General features: G+C 40.4%; 1 protein-coding gene across 1 annotated transcript in view; it reads right to left on the bottom strand.

Moving 5' to 3' along the window:
• Nucleotides 1-385: 385 nt before the first annotated feature.
• Nucleotides 386-18,171, bottom strand: part of CMYA5 (cardiomyopathy associated 5) — an 86,220-nt gene continuing 68,434 nt past the window's right edge. Inside the window, exons 10-13 of the mRNA XM_032475067.1 lie at nt 9,412-9,545; nt 8,076-8,175; nt 5,534-5,707; nt 386-1,249 (exon numbers count right to left, since the gene is read on the bottom strand). Coding sequence (XP_032330958.1) covers nt 1,003-1,249; nt 5,534-5,707; nt 8,076-8,175; nt 9,412-9,545 — 655 coding nt within the window. The 3' untranslated portion in view covers nt 386-1,002. The remainder of the gene's footprint in view (nt 1,250-5,533; nt 5,708-8,075; nt 8,176-9,411; nt 9,546-18,171) is intronic.

Raw genomic sequence — 18,171 nt, 5'->3', positions numbered from 1 at the left:
AAACAACTGAATTTGTAATGTTAAAAAAAAAACCCTATAAATACAACCAGAAGATTTATATTATGGAGAATAAGAGCAATCCTCCCCACATGCATTCTAGATTTATCAACTTTGCACACATATTTTAGGAAGATTTTGAGACATTTCAGTATAATATCTAAAAATGACCAACCATTTTATTTTTAGCAAAAAGAGATTCTCAGCTTCTGGTAGTTGTCTGTAACTATAGGCTGAAAATGTTCAGATTCTAAAACATGTATGTGTAAAATTCTCACATGAAAATGAGCAGCAGCACAACCTATGCAGCGTGACAGCCATTTATCTGCAGTTTGTCCCGTCCAGAAATGCCGCACACGTAAGACACGTGTAATAAGTTCACATAACGTTTCGTTTTAGAGACTCTAACCGTTTATTTAACAAAATGGACATTTCTAATACCTAGCACTTTTCTACATTTAATATTTCAGGGAAAAGAGACTCGCGTTCTACAGTATATATGATTACAAAAGAGTTCATTGTCAACTTAGAATGCTTAAAACACTTCCTCTGCTGATTAGGATTCAGCATCCTTTAGTGAAATGAGGTGACATTTTTCTGGTGGAAAAAGTCCGTGTTTCTTGTCAGAGGAGATGTATTAATAGCACAGCCTTCCCTTCACTCAGACCTGTCCATCTGAGGATTTCTTTTACCAAAGAAACAGGTGGAAATCCATTTCTCTAGTTTGGTTCCCAAATCAGGTATAGATCCTTTTGAGTTAGGGAAGAACTCAAACACACATAAACTGAAGGCAGGAGGTTGTTTTTTCCCGTCCTCTTTACTCACACGCCGTTCTAGACAGTCAACGTTTTCTTGGTTTTGTTCATGTGCTGATCACTGTGCGTGGAGCTGTCACTAGTGCAACTGTGCAGAGGATGTTTTGAATAATGTCTAGCACCCACGGAAAAGAACAACAGAGCCCCCCAAATCTGAATTATTGCTCTTGCAACCTTTGAAAGCCAATGATCACTTGTGCCTTGCAGAATCCGGGGGCTCTATTCCCAGGTGCAAAGTACATTTTCCGGGTTTCTCCAGGGCAAAGGCCGGGTGGACGCTCTCATTAAACCTGTGCCTAATGATGAAGAGAAACTGTCCAGTCTCCGCATTTATAAACAGGAGCCTCTGGTTGGTGTAGTCCAGCAGGATGCCCACTCTGGCGGGACGCTCAGTCACGTGGACATCACTCACAATGCCGCTGTAGAAAAACGTGTATCTGAAATGGAAGAGAGTGGGGGATTGAAAACTTAGGAAATTACTTGCAGATAACCAACTTTTCAGTTACTCACTTCAATTCACAATAATGAGTTGCAATAACGTTGTCCCAAATACTTTACCCAGATCCCTCCTAGATACTAAAATGCGTAGTTCTTGCCAACAGATGAGCATTTTTAATAATTTTGCTCCTTCTACATCAAGAGGCAGTCCCAGAATAGCCAACATATGCCTCCCTTGTGATTTTTCTCAACGTTTTAATTCTTTCCCAGCTGCCCACATGTTTTAACTACCGCATTCATGGTGTGTCATTCTTTTGAATAAAGCTCCTTTGAGGCTGCCATGTACTTTAAAAAGTACCGCAGGCTTGCCTTCCATAAAATGTATTAATTTTACAGTTTAAAGAATTTGTAAGTAACTTACATAAGGGCCTTTATGAAGTTTAAGAAATATTTCAGTATTTTTGCCCAACTTCATCCTTTCTATAGACTCCCCCTGCCCCAGACCAACTTTCCTTTTCATCTTCTCAATGTCTTCTGCAGCCTTGTGCCAAGGAGGGCTGCCTTTGATTTCTTTCTTCAGTTCAAATAAAATCAATTCAACAAGTATTCATTGGGCATATCTGTGTGCTCAGCTCTTTGCTGGGCCCTCTGGGAGGTATGAGGGACCCTAGCATACTGTCCTTGCCCCCAGGGAACCCCTACTCCGCTGAGCAGAAAGGAAAAAATTGCTGATGACTTAAATATGGGCTAGGGCTGAGACTCCAGGTCAGGGCACGGATTAGTAAAGTGTTTACTAAACACATTTAATGGACTGGTTTGGTTGTGAAAGGAAAGGGTCACGGCCAGGCTGGGAAGGAGAAATTGCTGAACAGAAGAAGCTAAATTGCTCTATGCAAAAAAGTGACACAAGTTGGGAGTTTTCTCCTGGCAATCTTAGTAACAGAGGGTGGGGCCCTGAAAGCATAGGAAGAGAAGAAATGAGATGAGGGACAGGTCTGGGGACATGATAGGTCTGAGGGTGGGAGTGACACTGGGCAGACTAGGGCTGGAGAATCTGGGTGTGGCAGAAAAAGACCAGGACTTTGAAGACCTGTGATGTCTGTCTTAAAGGCCCAGAAGCTTGAGTGAAGGTATATTTAAGGAATGGCAAGTTGACAACTTCCTTGCAGAATGAAGTGCATGTGAAAGGGCTGAGGTTCATAGGGGTGGAAGGTAACCAGACTTCCACAGTGATACAGGACCTTTTCAGTGCCTTGCTAATGTGAAATATGGCAGAACACTATGAAGTTTTAGAACCTGTAAAGCACACAGAGGCTGCAGGTGGCAATGATGGGGGGCAGCAGTGTAGGCTGGGGCTCTTACAGAAGGACTGGGAAGCAGATGGGCTCACACTCAGCCAAAGAAGAATGTTCAGGACTGGACAGCTGGAAAAAAGGAATAAGGTGGTCCAAGCCGTGGGGGTAGCAGAAGCATTGATAAGGTGGCAGAATGAACATGTATGTCATAGAGAACATCACCATCTGCTTGATGGGTTAGGAGGGGATATGTGAATGACTCTGAGGACATTACAAGGATAAGTGACTCAGGGGCCAGGCCCTAGACTTGCCCTGTCCAACACAGTAGCCACTAGCCATATATAGCCACTTAAACTAAAATTAATTAAAATTAAATAAAATTCAAAATTCAGTTCATCAGCCCTACTAACTACATTTCAAGTGCTCAATAGCCACAGATGACATCATTTTTCTATTTTCCCAGAATGTGTAATTGCACAGCACTGGTCTAGAGGGTTTTGAATGCCCAGATGAGCCATTTTCCTACCCTGCATGGAAGGTCCCCAGTGCCTACAGGCCCAGCCTGGGTCATACCCTGAGATAATCACTACTATAGAGGTAAAGGAAGGAAAAATATCTCTTGAAGCCTTGGCCCCACCAGTTCCACAGGGCCTGGAATTCATCCTGCCCTGTTTCTGCCCCCTTTTCCTACTGAGCACATCAGTTCCTTTCCCTGTCTGCCTGGGGCCCGACTCTCTGCCCAGCTTTTGCCTTTCCTTGGGACTGCTGGTCCCTATTCAAACAAGGGTCATCCAGAAGCCTGATTCTGGACACCTGCATGGCCCTGGAACTGCCTGCACTGGGGCCCCACCTGAGTGGACCCACCCCCAAGAATCTCACTGATGGCCCAGAATGAGCCCAGACTCCTTTCCACCCTGGTGGCCAATCCCCTCAGGGCTCCTCGTCCCCCAGCCTGGTCACATATTCTTCCTCGCTTCCCCTCTTCACTGGGGCCCCACCTGAGTGTTGACACCACTGTGGATGTTTGTAGACTTTTGAGCAGAAAAGGAAGAGACATGATGCAAATGATGTTTTAGAAACACCTGCCACTTGTGAGACAAGGACGGCCTGGAGTGGGTGGAGACTAGGAGAAGAGCACAGGCATGGTGGCTGTGGGTGAAACGGATGAAGGAATTGAAGAGGCCTGAACTAAAGCAGCTAGGTTAGGGGCGGACAGGAAGAAATGCAGTTGATTCCTTCTCCTTAGACTCTCTTCATTTCTCCTTTCCAATTGTGACATCCTAAAGCTTAGATTCGATGCAAGTAGAATCCAGAGTATTACTGCCTGGTTTAAATCAGGCCAGGGTGCTCTATTTGAAATATGATATGAGGCACTTAAGACCTGACTTCTCTGTGCTGTGACCACACAGGCAGGCACACTCCTCCTTCAGAATGTCTAGCACCTACCCTGGGCCTGGAAGAGCTGAAGACCAAAGTTGTTGAACATGTTGAACAAAATTAACACTTCTGTTTTCTAGAGTCCAGAACTTTGTTATTGGAGGCTAGTTTCTGGTTTGGGTTCTTAAGGGCCTAAGTGTCTGAGGGAACTTTCATGAAATCAATACCTAGTTCCAGCTCGAAATTTACTGATTATAATAAACTCTAGGTTTGAATGATTTTCAACTCTGGGTGAGGGCTGGGTCCTTAAGCATTTCACAGGACTGAATATCAATTAATCATAATTCCTCTGACTTGATAAAATGTGACTTTAAATGGCTCTTGGAGATGGTGTCCTTATGAACCATGTCAGAGAATCAAACTCTGTCAAGTAGGATGTAGGGAGAAATGTACAGCCAGATATATGTAAAGTCCCAATCTGTGGGCTTTTTTCTCGGAACTTGCAAGCACTGCTTCCTTTTTAAAGCATTACATTTAAATAATTGCCTCACTTTTGCTTGATTCTTTACAATTTCAAAGCCCTTCCTTGTCCTGACTTCATGTGATCCTCACAATCCCAAAAGGTAGCAGACCAGGCATCACTGTCCCTGACAAGACAGATGAGGCACATCAGATCTGCACACAGGTGAGCAGCCAATAGGAGGCCAGTCAAGGATGGAGCCAGGACTAAAATCAGGTTTCTGGCTCCAGTCCAGCATTCTTTAATTAGACCATCCTGTGCACATATTTAGTTCATAACATGCTTGCTTTATCTCTCTGAGACTAACACAGGTTAACAGCTTTTTCACATCAATCAATTAAATAATACTAATAATACAGACTAGAGGTTAGTTAACTTTATCTATAAAGGACCAGATAGTAAATATCTTAGGCCTGGGGTGCCATTCAGTCTCTGTTATAACTAGTCAACTCTGCCATTATAGCCCCAAAGCAGCCAAAGGCAATATGTAAACAAATAAGCTTGACTGTGTTCCAATAAAACTTAATTTACAAAAAAGGCAGCGGGTTATATTTGGCCTGCGGGCTGCAGTTTGCCAGCCCCTAATATTGACCAATGGCGGGACGTATGGGGGGAGCCCCTTCTTCCTTAGTCCTGTTGACTCCTTCTCTGTGGAGGGAGCCCTTTCGGCAGTACCTTGTGGTCTCTCCCCACCCTGGGGCAAGCATAGAAGGAAAAGCTGGCCATGCGTGCACTTCCCTAACTCTTTCTTATAAGCTCCCTGAGGAGACACACCTCTTCCTCCAGGAACCTACTCTGCCCTGCAGGCTGGGGAAGCTGGCCTTGCCAAGGCTCTGGGTGTGTGCAAATCTATTAATATGAGAGGCTAAGGTGCAATATAAGAAAAATTTTTGCTCACATGTGAACCACATTCTCTAAACTTGGCTTCCTCTGTAATCAGAGTAATAGTTCAGTCTCCATATGCTTGACTCTTCCGTTTCTTTCTTAGTTGACTCAGAACTTGGGAGATATTATTTACTAGGCCCCTTGGAGACCTCTGCCTAGACATCAGCTCAGGACACACAGATTAAATTGCGAGGGGCAGGGCTTACCTCTGCGGCTCAGAGCAGTGCATGTACCACGAGGTCTCTCCTTGTCCCAGGGCACCGGCCTGCACAGCCGAGCTGGAGCAGATGCCAAGTCGATAAGCTGGGCAGTCTGTGACTGTGGCTTCCCAGTAATGCTGGCCACAGGCAGGCAGCTCCTCACCCAGCACTGATGGGATTCTGCAGGCAAAGTTGATCAGGAATTGCCAGCCTCTCTTTCGTAAACATCAACATTCACAAACTCATACACAGTGTAAGCAGGATTCTATCCTTGGAAACTGCTGGAATTTGACTAAAGACATGCATTGTTCACTGTGCCCCCAAACTTGACCTGATCGCCACAGAATTCCCCAAACCCTCAATATGCATACTTCCACCGCCACAGGCAACACCCATGTATTGCACATTGCATCTCTTGGAGGAGCTGGGAACCAGGAAATAACTAGAATCACAGCAGGACAAAAACAAATGGCACAATGTCTGCTTTCAAAGAGAGTGAGAAAATATAAGGGAGGCAGGTGGGGAGTTCCAAGAGAACATGACTTGCAAAGTTTCCTTCCAAAACTTGCACACACACACACACAGAGGAGTCTCCAAACCTTCTTTAACAATGAGTTCCAGTGTTTGCTGACTTTCCTGGGCACAGAGACCAAATGAGGCGCTGCTCTTGAACAGCAAGGCGGCTGGCGAGGCCAGAGCAGAGCGGAGTGTGGATTAACCAGGTGGGATGCGTGTGCTTAGCAGAGGCTTGTGGTCAGCCGCCTTTGGGACTCTGGCCTCTTTAGATTGTACCAGGGATGCCTGAGAGGTTGTCGAAAGGTCGCTTTTTGTCTCACCTCAGCTGTTTTTGTAAGAGGCACAGTGAACTGAACCAAAGCACTTTCAACTGCTGATGGGTGACCTTGTTTGCATGAATTGCTCAATTTTGCTTTGAAATGGCTGAGACAGCAAGGAAGCATTTTTAATTTAAGCAGCGTTAATATTCAGTCAGCACCCTCTCCCTCTCCCCTTTAACAGATGAGAAAATGATTAATGCAAGGGAATGTATTTCACTTTCTCGTGTCTGTACCAAACCACTCACTTCAGAGAGGTGGCTACTGACGGGCCCTTACTCTCTGGAGCAAAGCCTGGCTGCCTGATATTTATGAACTAATTTTCAGGTTAATAATAAATAAATAAAAGTCTGTAAAATACATTACAGTTATCATCAGTTTTTATCTATGAACTCTTACCAACCTCCAGTCTACTTTTCTTTTTGATTTTTTTTTTGAGAAATCCAAAAGAGATAGAAAGCCCAAGCTATATTCTTTTCGTTTCCGTAGTCTTCCGTCGTCCAAGGAATGGAAGGAGGGCGAGGCCATCCGGTCGGTTCCTTTTTCTTTCCTGCCGGAGTTCGGAGGGATGGCTTTCTTCTTTTTTTCTTTTTTCTTTCTTCTTTCTCTTTTTCTTTCTTTCTTTCTTTCTTTCTTTCTTTCTTTCTTTCTTTCTTTCTTTCTTTCTCTCTCTCTCTCTCTCTCTCTCTCTCTTTCTTTCTCTTTCTTCCTTCCTTCCTTCCTACCCTCCTTTCTTTTTTTTTTTTTTCCTGAATTCACTCATTTGTATATGCTTAGCATCTCCAGTGTTCTGGCCCCAGGCTGGGAGTCAAAGATGAGGAAGACAGGGCTGCTGCTTGAAGACTAGACAAGACAGGGCAGCTGACGAATGACTCTACAGTTGCTCAGCCCTTTCTGCAAAGACGATCAAAGGGCACCAGGGCCCAGAGAAGGCTGGGCCATTTCTGGGAGCAGGTAACACCTGAGCTGAGCCCCAGACAGAAGAACAGCAGACTGAGAGGAAAACAGTGCAAGTCACCATTGGTGGGCGCAGGGCCAGGTTGTGAGAACTCACTGGCAGCCCACACTGGGCTCACCGGTGCCAACAGCAGCTTGTGTTTCACATGGGTCACAGTTTTCAAAAGCCTTTCATGTACTTTCTCCCCTTTGACCATTCTCTCCCTCAAAATAACCATGAGAGGAGGCAGGCAAATTGCACAGCAGCCTCCCCACTGTGCTCTCAGCTTTTGTCTCTTCTTTATTCTGATGCTTCTTTTCGTGGGAGGTACTGGAGGGTGAGGGGACAAGATCCTGAAAGCCCCACAGGTGGCCAGAAGCAGAAACTCAACAAAAAGTCATCCTCCTCTATTTTTTTTTTCAAGTGGATCGATACAAAATCTGGTTTGGTATTGCAAATAATAGAAGAATTAACCCAGACTCTTTTTCCCCCGAGCCAGAGATAATGCCTTAAAACAGCCTATGTGTTAAACAAAACCATCTGTGCTTATAGTTCCAATAAAAATATTGACACTTGCTCCCAAGTTATGAACTAGATCTGTCACTTTCCCCCTAGTAACAAACCATAACCGAATTGCACGGGTGTGTACCAATTTACGCTGGATACCACACATCCAGGTATGTGCATCAAACCAAGAATGTGCTCAGGTGAGGCCATGCCAAGGCGACACCCTCAGAAGACTCTACTGCTGAGACATCTCGTGCTTGCTTCTACTTACTCTGTCAGCCGTCTCCTCTCCGTGAAGCTGATCACTGTCCCGTTTAAAGAAATCTGCAGAGCAGGATGAGCTGTTTCTCTCAACAAGAGAAATCGGGTTCCTATTGCAGTTAGGAAAATAGGATTATAACGTTACCACAATGTCAAGTGCTGTCCCTGGGCCAAGCCCCACATCTCAGATTTAGTTTTTCTTTTGACATCAAAGTTCCCCGCTGAATGTTTTCAGATCCACAGCAAAATTTTATCCATGAGAAGGACTACTGAATGCCAGGGGCTGATCGCCTTTCCTTGGTGCCCCAGGTATGGTCACTCTGTTGTGCAAAGTATGCTCCCTGCAGCAGCAGCATCTACACCACCTGGATACTAGTTACACATGCAGAATCTTGGGCTTGCCCCGGACCTCCTGGATCACAATCTGTATTTTGACAAGCTCCTTGGGAGATTCACGTGTACATTAAAGTTTGAAGATGCACTGGTATAATCTACAGGAGTGGTTCTAACAGTGGAAGGTACAGGCAACCTATTGGGACTGCAGGGAACACACTTCTGAACAGGCGGCCCTCAAGCCTTCTCTTTACAAACATCAGGCTGGCCCTAACCACATCACACACAAGGCACATGCACAGGTTTTTGCTGGTTAAGCCAGTCACTGAAAGTGCCACACTCAATCTTCTGCCATTTTGGGGTCTAGAATAAGATAATAAAGTGGTCACTTTTCCATTCCTTATTTCTTTTCACAATAATTGAGAACAGCCAAGCACTTTTTGTTGGCATCATCTAGGTACCTGCCCCAAAATGCCACTGAAAGCTTTTATCACTTTCTTGAGTTATTCACTCATTCATTCGACAAACATTAATTGGCAGAAACATGTACTAGCCGTGAAAAATAAGCAGAACAGAACTGGAAGCTTGTTCATAGAGTTCACAGTATAATAAAATAAGAATATCTTCATCCCACTCTTTCCTCAAAACATACCCACAAGTTATAGCACTTTGTAAGCCAAACAAGAATCCTCTGGGGAAATTAAAAACACATGTCAGAGCCCAGATCCAGGTAAATTAGATCAGGATCTCCAGGAATTGGCCCCTGGCATCAGCATTTTTTAAGCACCCTGACATTGCTAATGGGTAGCCAAGGTTGAGAACCTCTTAAACTAGAAAAATAAAAAGAAACACCTTGACCTTTGGCCAATCTTGGGTCCTCATACCAAAAACCTAGCACTGCCAGCAAGCTGGGGGCTTAAAGAAGTTTCCCTCCAGGATGTCTTCTCTGGATGGTAGAACGGAAGGAACAGGAATGCTTGGAAATAGTCCTCTGTGTACAAAGGGGAAAGTACCTCTGGTGGAAATGAGGGCAGCTTCACTCTGTTCGCTTGTCCCAAATGCATTGATGGCTCGCACATAGAAAAAGTAATTGTCATTAGGTTGGAGGTTAACTTTCAGCTGAAATCCTTTAATTCCAGAGAAAGATCTAAATATGAAAGGAAAATAATAATTTTATATATCGTGCTAAACAACTCATATTTCAATCTCATAGTGAATGAACACCTTTTACTGACAACAAATCACTTATTTTTCCCTTTTTATGACCACAGAGTTAGCAAGCCAGATTCTACAAAATGGTCATTGTCCACTAAGCCTACTTTATCAGATCATTTCTACATTTGTCAACATTTGTCCAATAGCGTGTCTTTCAGAATGTTTTTTTGGAACAGAACCAGACAAACTTTTTTTTTTTTTTTAAATTCAGAAAACAGACTGTGTGGTTAACGAGTCTCCAAGCATATATTATTTTGTTTATCAATTTTTGGCTAAGGAAGTACTTCTGGATTAAGATGTTAAACACCAACCTATGATGCAAAAGACACTAATTATCTCCTCAACAGATCCTGAAGAGTGGAAAACTTAAGGTGAGTGATGATTTTCTACATGGCCATCAAGCCAAAGCTAGTAAGGTTATGGAAACTGGAGCTCTCTCAAGAAGACAATATTCTTTAAAGCAAGCTTAATCCTGGCAAGAAAAGAGAATTCTAATTGCCAGATAAAATCCCCAAGGTTGCTGTTCCTAAATCTTTCATTTACATTAAAAGAAAAGTGCTGGTAATTAGCGATATTGAACATCTTTTCCTGTGTCTATTGGCCATCTGTAGGTCTTCTTTGGAGAATGTCTATTTAGGCCTTCTGCCCATTTTTTGATTGGGCTGGGGTTTTTTGTTATTCAAATGAACTTATTTACAAAACAGAAAGAGACTCACGGACAGAGACAACAAGCTATGGGTTACCAAAGGGGAAAGGGGGTGGGGGAGGGATAAATTAGGAGTTTGGGATTAGCAGATACAAACAACTTTATATAAAATAGATAAGTAAAAGGTCCTACTATATAGCCCAGGGAACTACATTCAATATCTTGTAATAACCTATAATGAAAAACAATATGAAAAAAGATATATATGTACAATTAAATCACTAAACTGTATAAAAGAAACTAACACAACACTGTAAATCAACTATACTTCAATAAATAAATAAAACACTTTTTAAAAGAAAATGAGAAGTGCTGGTTGTGGTATCTAAATGGCAGCATCCTTGGCAAGTACACTGTAACAGCCCAACCATTCAAGCACAAATGGACTTGCTGGATTTGAAAATGGAGCTCTCTGAACTTGCCAATGAGCTGGAATAGTTTTGTGCTTCTTTTCCATTCTCTTTAATCTGCTTGATATCAGGTCCTAGAGCATTTATACAAATGCTCTTTTAGCCTCCATTTGGAGAGGCTTTGGAGAGGGTTACAAATTAGGCTCCTTGTTAATAAAATAATTCCTAATCTGAGTGCTAAAGAATCAGAGTCCTGTCCCCAGGAGATGTGTGTTGGATACTAGTCTTTGAAAACAATAGTACTGTAGCCTTCAAGCTATAGAGAGATAGGGTTTTTGTTTTTCTTTTTAACTGTTTGTTTGCTTTGTTTGTTTTTTATTTTCTTTGTGTTTGTTTTATTATTAATGAATTGTACCATTGCATTAAAATCAAAGAGTGGCCACTTCATTCTCAGATTTTTTTTTCAGGTTATTTCTATTCCTGTTGACTCATTTCTCTCTCAGGATCTGCCTTAAAGAATTCTGTGGAGAACCAGGAAAAGGAAAAAGTATCATCGACCCAGAAAACAAATTAATTTAGATGTTTTTAAAAGCAGAAAATCTGTACAGAGTAAAATGGAAGAGATACACAGATGACTACAATTAAAGTAACTCGTTGATAATTACATGAAATTCAAATTTTAATGTTTACAAAGTTTTATTATAACAGTCATGCTACTGTGTTTACATATTGTATATGGTTCCTTGAGTTGAAGCAAAATTGAATTGTGACAGAGATCTTTCGGCCGACAAAGCCAAAATTATTTATATATCTGTCCCTATACAGAAATAATTTATTTATTCCTGTTTTATTATATAAGCATTTAAGGCCAATAGTTTTATTTTGTATACCACTTTTGCTATATTCCATCTATTTTTATGTATATCAATGTCATTCTTTTTCAGATATATTTCAAAATTTTATTATGGTTTCTTTGATTTATGAGTAATATAGAAATCCGTATTTTACTTCCAAAAAAAGAAAGAAAATCTGTACAGAATAGCAATCCCTCCCCCATCAATGCCCCATGTCTAAAAGCACAAAAACTCATGGTTTGTTCCTCAGAAGGAAGGGGCAGGGGAGGGGAGGAGCCTGGGTCTATTTGTGTATTTGCTATTTAGTGCCTGTGTCTGGAAAAGGTCAATGCAAACTTTATCGGTTGTTACTTCAGAACCTACCACCTGACCAGGCCCTTGAGAGTACTATCTTTAGATGCAATGGAAATGGATGGATGAAATTGAGCCATATGTCCACTGACAACTAATTATGCTTTGGTTAATGAATGAAAAACTAGGTCCTGTGATTGAGAATGCAATTCCCAACTAATATCTAGATTGTTATTCTGGGGTAGATATATTGCTGATCTTATTTGAATTGATGACTGAAGAGATGTTTCAAATGTACATTAATTTTTTTGTTGAAGTATACTCAGTTATAATGTGTCAATTAATTATAACAAGCTCATAGTCTCAATAAGCACACTCAGATCTGAACTGGGTTTCAGACTTCATGCACTCATTAAGTAAATATTTACTGATCACTTATCATGTGCCCAGACCCTGTCTTTGCCTGAGGGGGGAAGTGGCAAGGACAGATGAGGAAATTTCATCTCTAGAAACTGGATAGAACATATGAGCTTTGTTTTGTAATAATGCAGTTGTTAAATGCCAAGGATGCTATTTTTTGGGTAAGTGTTCGCTCTTAAATTTTATGAAGTCTGTCAAGAAGGAAATTCCATATACACTGTCGACTGCATGCTATGTCTTATTACTCATTTAAAGAATAAAAGTTTATATGGTACTGAAGCTAACATATGGGATCAGATCTGCTCTCATTGTGCAAACAGGTCAAACAGACGTGACAAATATGCACAATGCCCTCACTGAATCTATAAAAGCACCAGGTATGAAAATGAAAGTAATATGAAATATAGAAGGGTTTTATTGTTTATAAGTTTATATCTTATGCTCAAGCACCAAGAACAAAGCAAAAAAAAAAAAAAAACAAAAACAAAAACAAAAAAACCAAAAAGCTCAGATACAAATGCTTCATTTCCCTATTTATTCTATCTGACCTCATTTAATGTCACAGAAGTCTTCAAGTCAGTTATCCCTGCTTTTTAGCCTAATGAAAACTTCAAAAATTTTGGAATTTGAAATCTGAAGAGTGGTACTCTTCCATAGATTAGGATGTTTTTCATTTCAAAAACAAAAATTTGTCATAATTGCCACTGAGTCCACATGAGTTACAATGAGCTTTGCATACTTTGCAGTAGAATTCAAATTCACAGATGATGCAAACTGAGGTAAGTGATTAGACAGCAAATAGAACCACAGCAAGTTGTTGGTGCTTCGATAAAAAGAGATTTTAGCCTTATCAATAATGTGACTAATCTGACTATATTAGAAGTCTAGAACAAATAATGAAATTCAAAAGACAAGAAATATGACTCAAAGAGTCTCACTTTGGGTCTTGAGTGTGGGATTCCCCCTGTAAGTACCATAGTGCAGAGGACAGGGAAGGCTTTATATGCAGAGGTTTCAAGAATGTGAGGGCAAGGAAGCATCTAGAAACCCTAACACATCAGCACATTAGCTGCTTGCTGGTGGAGCATAAGCATGCTGTTGACACTGAGTTCCGTACCCAGCAGGTCTTCAAAGGACTCTCAGCTGCCTCACTGGTAGGACAAAGGACATTTGTTAAACTCCAGTGCTGTAAGGCTGAGAGAACTGATTTAAAGGAGACCCACTGTCTCCTCGGAAGTCTGAAGGGCTGCCATGTGAATGAGACCAGGCTTGTCTTCTGCTGTCTCTGAAGGAAAATCACCAGGAGGCTGATGTCTGACCAATATAACAAAGGCCCTTCTAGTGTAAGCCCTTTCATTCTTTAGTTTTTGCAAGGAATGAAAAGTTTGCCACAACTAGCTGTGGATAATGGGGCAAGAATTATTTTACATGGGAACTGAAAAGGATCTTAATGAAGTAAAAAGACCAATAGGGACTTAATGCTTAATGGGAAAATACTAAAAGCATTCCCATTTAGTCAGAGGGACAGATATAAGGTTAAAAAAATTGGGAAGTAGGAGGTAAAATTATTAGCATTTGCATGTGATATGACTATTACCTAGAAAACTCAAGAAAATCAGCTGGAAAAACTCAGAATTTAGTAAGATAGCTAAATATGAAACTAATATGAGAAATCAAAATTCTTCATACACAAATAACAACTAGCTAGAAGATAAAGCAAAAGAAAGACCTTATTTAGAAAAATGGCAAACATAACAAAAATGTTTAACATTTATATGAAAAATATTTTTGAAAATGGTACTGAAGGAAAACACACAAAAGACTTAACTAAAAGGAAAGGTATATTGGTTTTTGGAGAGGAAAATGCAACATTACAAAAATTTCGAAGCTCCCTAAATTAATCTCTCAATTTAACATGATCTCTAAAAATACCAAATTGTCAGGGGCAGGGGAGTGGAGGTGACTATACAATCTGATTCTAAAGATCATATAAAAATAAACTAGCAAACAGAAAAAAAAAAGGTCATGAAGGAGCAACCTAACCTACTATGAATTCTAAAATTATAAAGCTATAATAATAAAAACTCATGGTACCAGGGCATAAATAGATGGGACAATGGAACAGATCATAAAGGTCAGGAACAGAGCCAAACACACAGGTTCTTGAGTATGTAATAATGGAAATATTTCAAATCAGAAGGGAAAGTGATGGGTTTTCTTTTTGGCACAGCTAGGCAGCCATACTAGGAAAAATTAAGTTGGATTCCCTACTCCATACTTCCTCCTGAAAGTAAAACTAAACTAACACTAACATTTAAAAATATGCATGGCAAAAAAATTACCAAAAAAATTGCAACTCATATGTAAAATAGGTAAACAACAAGGTCCTACAGTATAATACAGGGAACTATATTCAATACCTTGTAATAACCTATAATGAAAAAGAATATGAAAAAAAGTATATATATGTATGACCAAATCACTATGCTGTATACCAGAAACTAACACAACATTGTAAATCAACTATACCTCAATTAAAAAAAATAAATAAAAAAATTATAAATTGCAACTCATATCATAGATGAGGGCTAATGTTCTTTGAAAAACAAAGAGCTTCTACAACTCAATAAGAAAAAATTCTAAAATCTAACAGGAAAAATGGGTAAAGGAAATGAACAGTTCATAGAAAAGGAAGTACACGGCTCTGAAACATACAAAAAGATGTTCAACCTAATAATAGAAATGCACAATTCAACTATAATAAGATTTCATTTTCTACTTATCATTCTGTCAAAGATGAAGTTTTATTACAGATGTGTAGGCAAGGGTATGAAGAACCAAGTACTCTTACATGCTGCCTGACAGCGTGTAAACAGCTACAGCCTTTATGGAGACAGTTTGGTACTGTCTATCAAAATTTTAAATGTACATACTTTTTAACCAGTTATTGTACTTCTAGGAATTTATCTTACAGATATTCTTGCATATGTGTGAAATGATACATGCGTAAGTGTTTTTCGGCAGCACTCTGTGAGAGTGGAAACAACTTAAGTGCCTCTCGATTGGTCAAATAATTTAATTATATTCTTAGAATATAATGGAATGGTTTTTTAAAATAGATACAGTTCCATTGATCTATGGAACTGACTGATATGAGACATCAAGAAATATTTTTAAACAAGAAAAGTAAGGTGGTAGAAATATATATAGTATGCTACCATTTGTGAAAAAATATAGATGCTATATACGCACAGACTACCTAAAAAGATAAGTATGAATCAGGTAACAATAATTGCCTCTGGGGAGAAGAGTTGAGTAGGTGAAGTAGATAGGTAGAAAGGAGATTTTATTTTCACTGTATTCCCTTTTGTGTCTTTTGAATTTGTACCCTATGTCTATATTATCTATCCAAGATTAATTAAACAGTTTACTTTTAAAGCTATATTACAAGTTCAGGAGTTGGTTGAATGTGTTTGCCAAATGCACATGAGTTTGAACTTTGTAAAGTAGCTTCTCTAGAAATTTGATAATTCGCCAGTTTGTGTTGGATGGAAGGAAGGGGTGTCCAGGTGCTCAAGGTAGACTGAGGAGCTGGTAACCATGATAAGTGGCTGTCCTCCGCACTGCTGTGTCTAATACCTGGATCTAAGCATGTGTTCTAACAGGAAAAGGAGGCGGCATGTGTACAAACAATATGGAGGAATCCAGTGCCATGACTCCTGGAAGCAGCCTACGGATGGTGCTGTCACTGCAGTGCACAACAGATGGCTAAGTATGAATTGTTTTTTAAAAACACAGTGGGCTCTTACTGTTGGCAGCACCAACATTCAGCCAGTCAGTCAGCACCATTTAACCAGAACACACTGCTGGGCCCTCTGGGGACCAGCCAGTAAAGTAGTATTTACCATCCCTGCCTGGGCACATTGGATCTTCTGAATTGGAAACTCTTAAGAGGGGCCTGTAAATCTAAACTTGAACGAGCAACCCAGTTGTTTTTTTTAATGATCTGTTAGGTTCGAAAAACAATCATAAGATAGCCTGGGGTGAGGTGAGGTGGCAAGGAGAAACAGGAAAAAGAAGAAAAATCATGAGAACATAACAACATTAAATATAAGAACAACTAACTAAATAGTTCTAGCTGTTAGAAGCCTTGAAAACTTTAACCGTAAACATGGAACTTTTTGTTTAAAATGAAATTTTTTTGTTAAATCAGGATTAAGAAGAAAATTCTTTATATATTGACTTTTGTTGTTTAAAAAACTTGGTAAATAAAATTTTTTGAACAGGACTATTTTTCTTTTGATAAATAAGGATATTATGAGAGTCAGGGCTAACCAAACATCACTATTAGTTCACAATAGTGTAGAAACATCGCATGAGGACTGAATCCTACTGACCAGGGAACTTGGGTTTTCCTGTAATTAGAATCTCTCACAAAATCAAAGAGAGCCAAAGGATTCCAGCAGAAGGATCCTGGATTTTTGTTTTCTCTATAGTTACCCTCCAAAGCCTGAATGATACCATTTATACTTCAGGCAGAGAATCCCAGGAGCCTAGTAACATTCATTCTTGTGGATTCTCTAAGCTCTCCTTTTCCACTCCAAGGTCACATAGGTGGACAATTACTTGAGGGCCCATAGAACTGCCCAAAGAGAATGGTGATTTAACATTTAACATAAGCTTTCAGATCCCATTTTAAAACCAGTTACATAGGAAATGTTTTTGCATCTGCTGTAAAACTGCTCTTAAAGACAATCACTATTATCTTGTTCAATAGCCCTTATATAAAGATCTACATGAAAAATTCATCTTAGAACTGAATGTCAAGAAATATAATTGTCTCTCTTAGTGAAATGCTGTGCTTCCTTTTAAAAAAAAAGATGAGTTATGTAATCTCTTTTTTTCTCCCTCTTGGTCTCTCCCCCTCTCCTGTTTTCACCTTAGTTGCCAGGAAGTTCAGATTCAAATTTTATGTTCCATTGAGGTACTGTTCTTAACCCGTGATTTCTGATATAATCTCCTCACCCCTACATTGTCTGCCTCTTGCTCTTACAAGGCTGTTTTGGGTAGTTCTATTATGCCTGGGTCTTCTATTGTGAACAACTTGAATACTTTTGGAAATTGACAGAACATAAGTTAGAAGTGAAGGAACAGATTGGTTTTCCATTGACTGAGGTTTTACTACACAGTCAGGAGGTGTATAGGATTTTTAAATGATCAAATTTAAATCAGATTCATCTGGGAAGAAAGATTTCATTTAGGAAAAGCTAAATGCCAAGAATTCTGGGGCGGGGGCTGGGGGTGGATTATCTTCTCAGCACTCACTCTCCCAAAGGCTCCCTGCAGAGGGAGGGGTATTACAACCTAGGTCAGGAAAACAATACCATATAAAGATTGGCTCTTAGCTCTTAATTACTCAATGAACTTTGGCCCAATCATGTCAGTGAGTGGCCCTCCTGTCATCCTGTAAAGCAAGCATGAGGCAGGAATGACTGCCTCCTTTACCTACGGGTGTGGAGAAGGTCAAATCAGTTGCCCTTGACTGTGTGATTAGCCATCATCAATCCAGTGGAAAAGCTTAGTAAAAACTTTTTTAAAAAGAAAAAAAAATGCTGCGATTCTTCATTTCCTGCTCAGGCACTAAATTCGTGAGGAAATTCACCCTTATTTGTCTTTATTATATAGACAAAGAGGGAGGTGTCCCCAGCTGGAATATCCAGCTGTGACAGACAATTCTGGTCCTGGCCCCCTCCCCACGTGTGGCCCCAAAGCTAGAAGCAGGAGGAACATGAGCTCGTAGGTCCAGCACCCAGAGCCCAACCCTTCCCGGGGATGTTCCCAGAGCTGGCGCCCCGGAAGCAGGGGCTGGGGAGCAGGAAGTTCACCACCAACTAATTCTGCGGCATTGAGTCTCACAGATTTGTCACTCAGCACACA

This window comes from Camelus ferus, chromosome 3, assembly GCF_009834535.1.
Source record: "Camelus ferus isolate YT-003-E chromosome 3, BCGSAC_Cfer_1.0, whole genome shotgun sequence".
Taxonomy (NCBI): Eukaryota; Metazoa; Chordata; class Mammalia; order Artiodactyla; family Camelidae; genus Camelus; species Camelus ferus.
The sequence above is the reverse complement of the archived record's forward strand: the minus strand, read 5'-3'. Positions and strand labels throughout refer to the sequence as shown.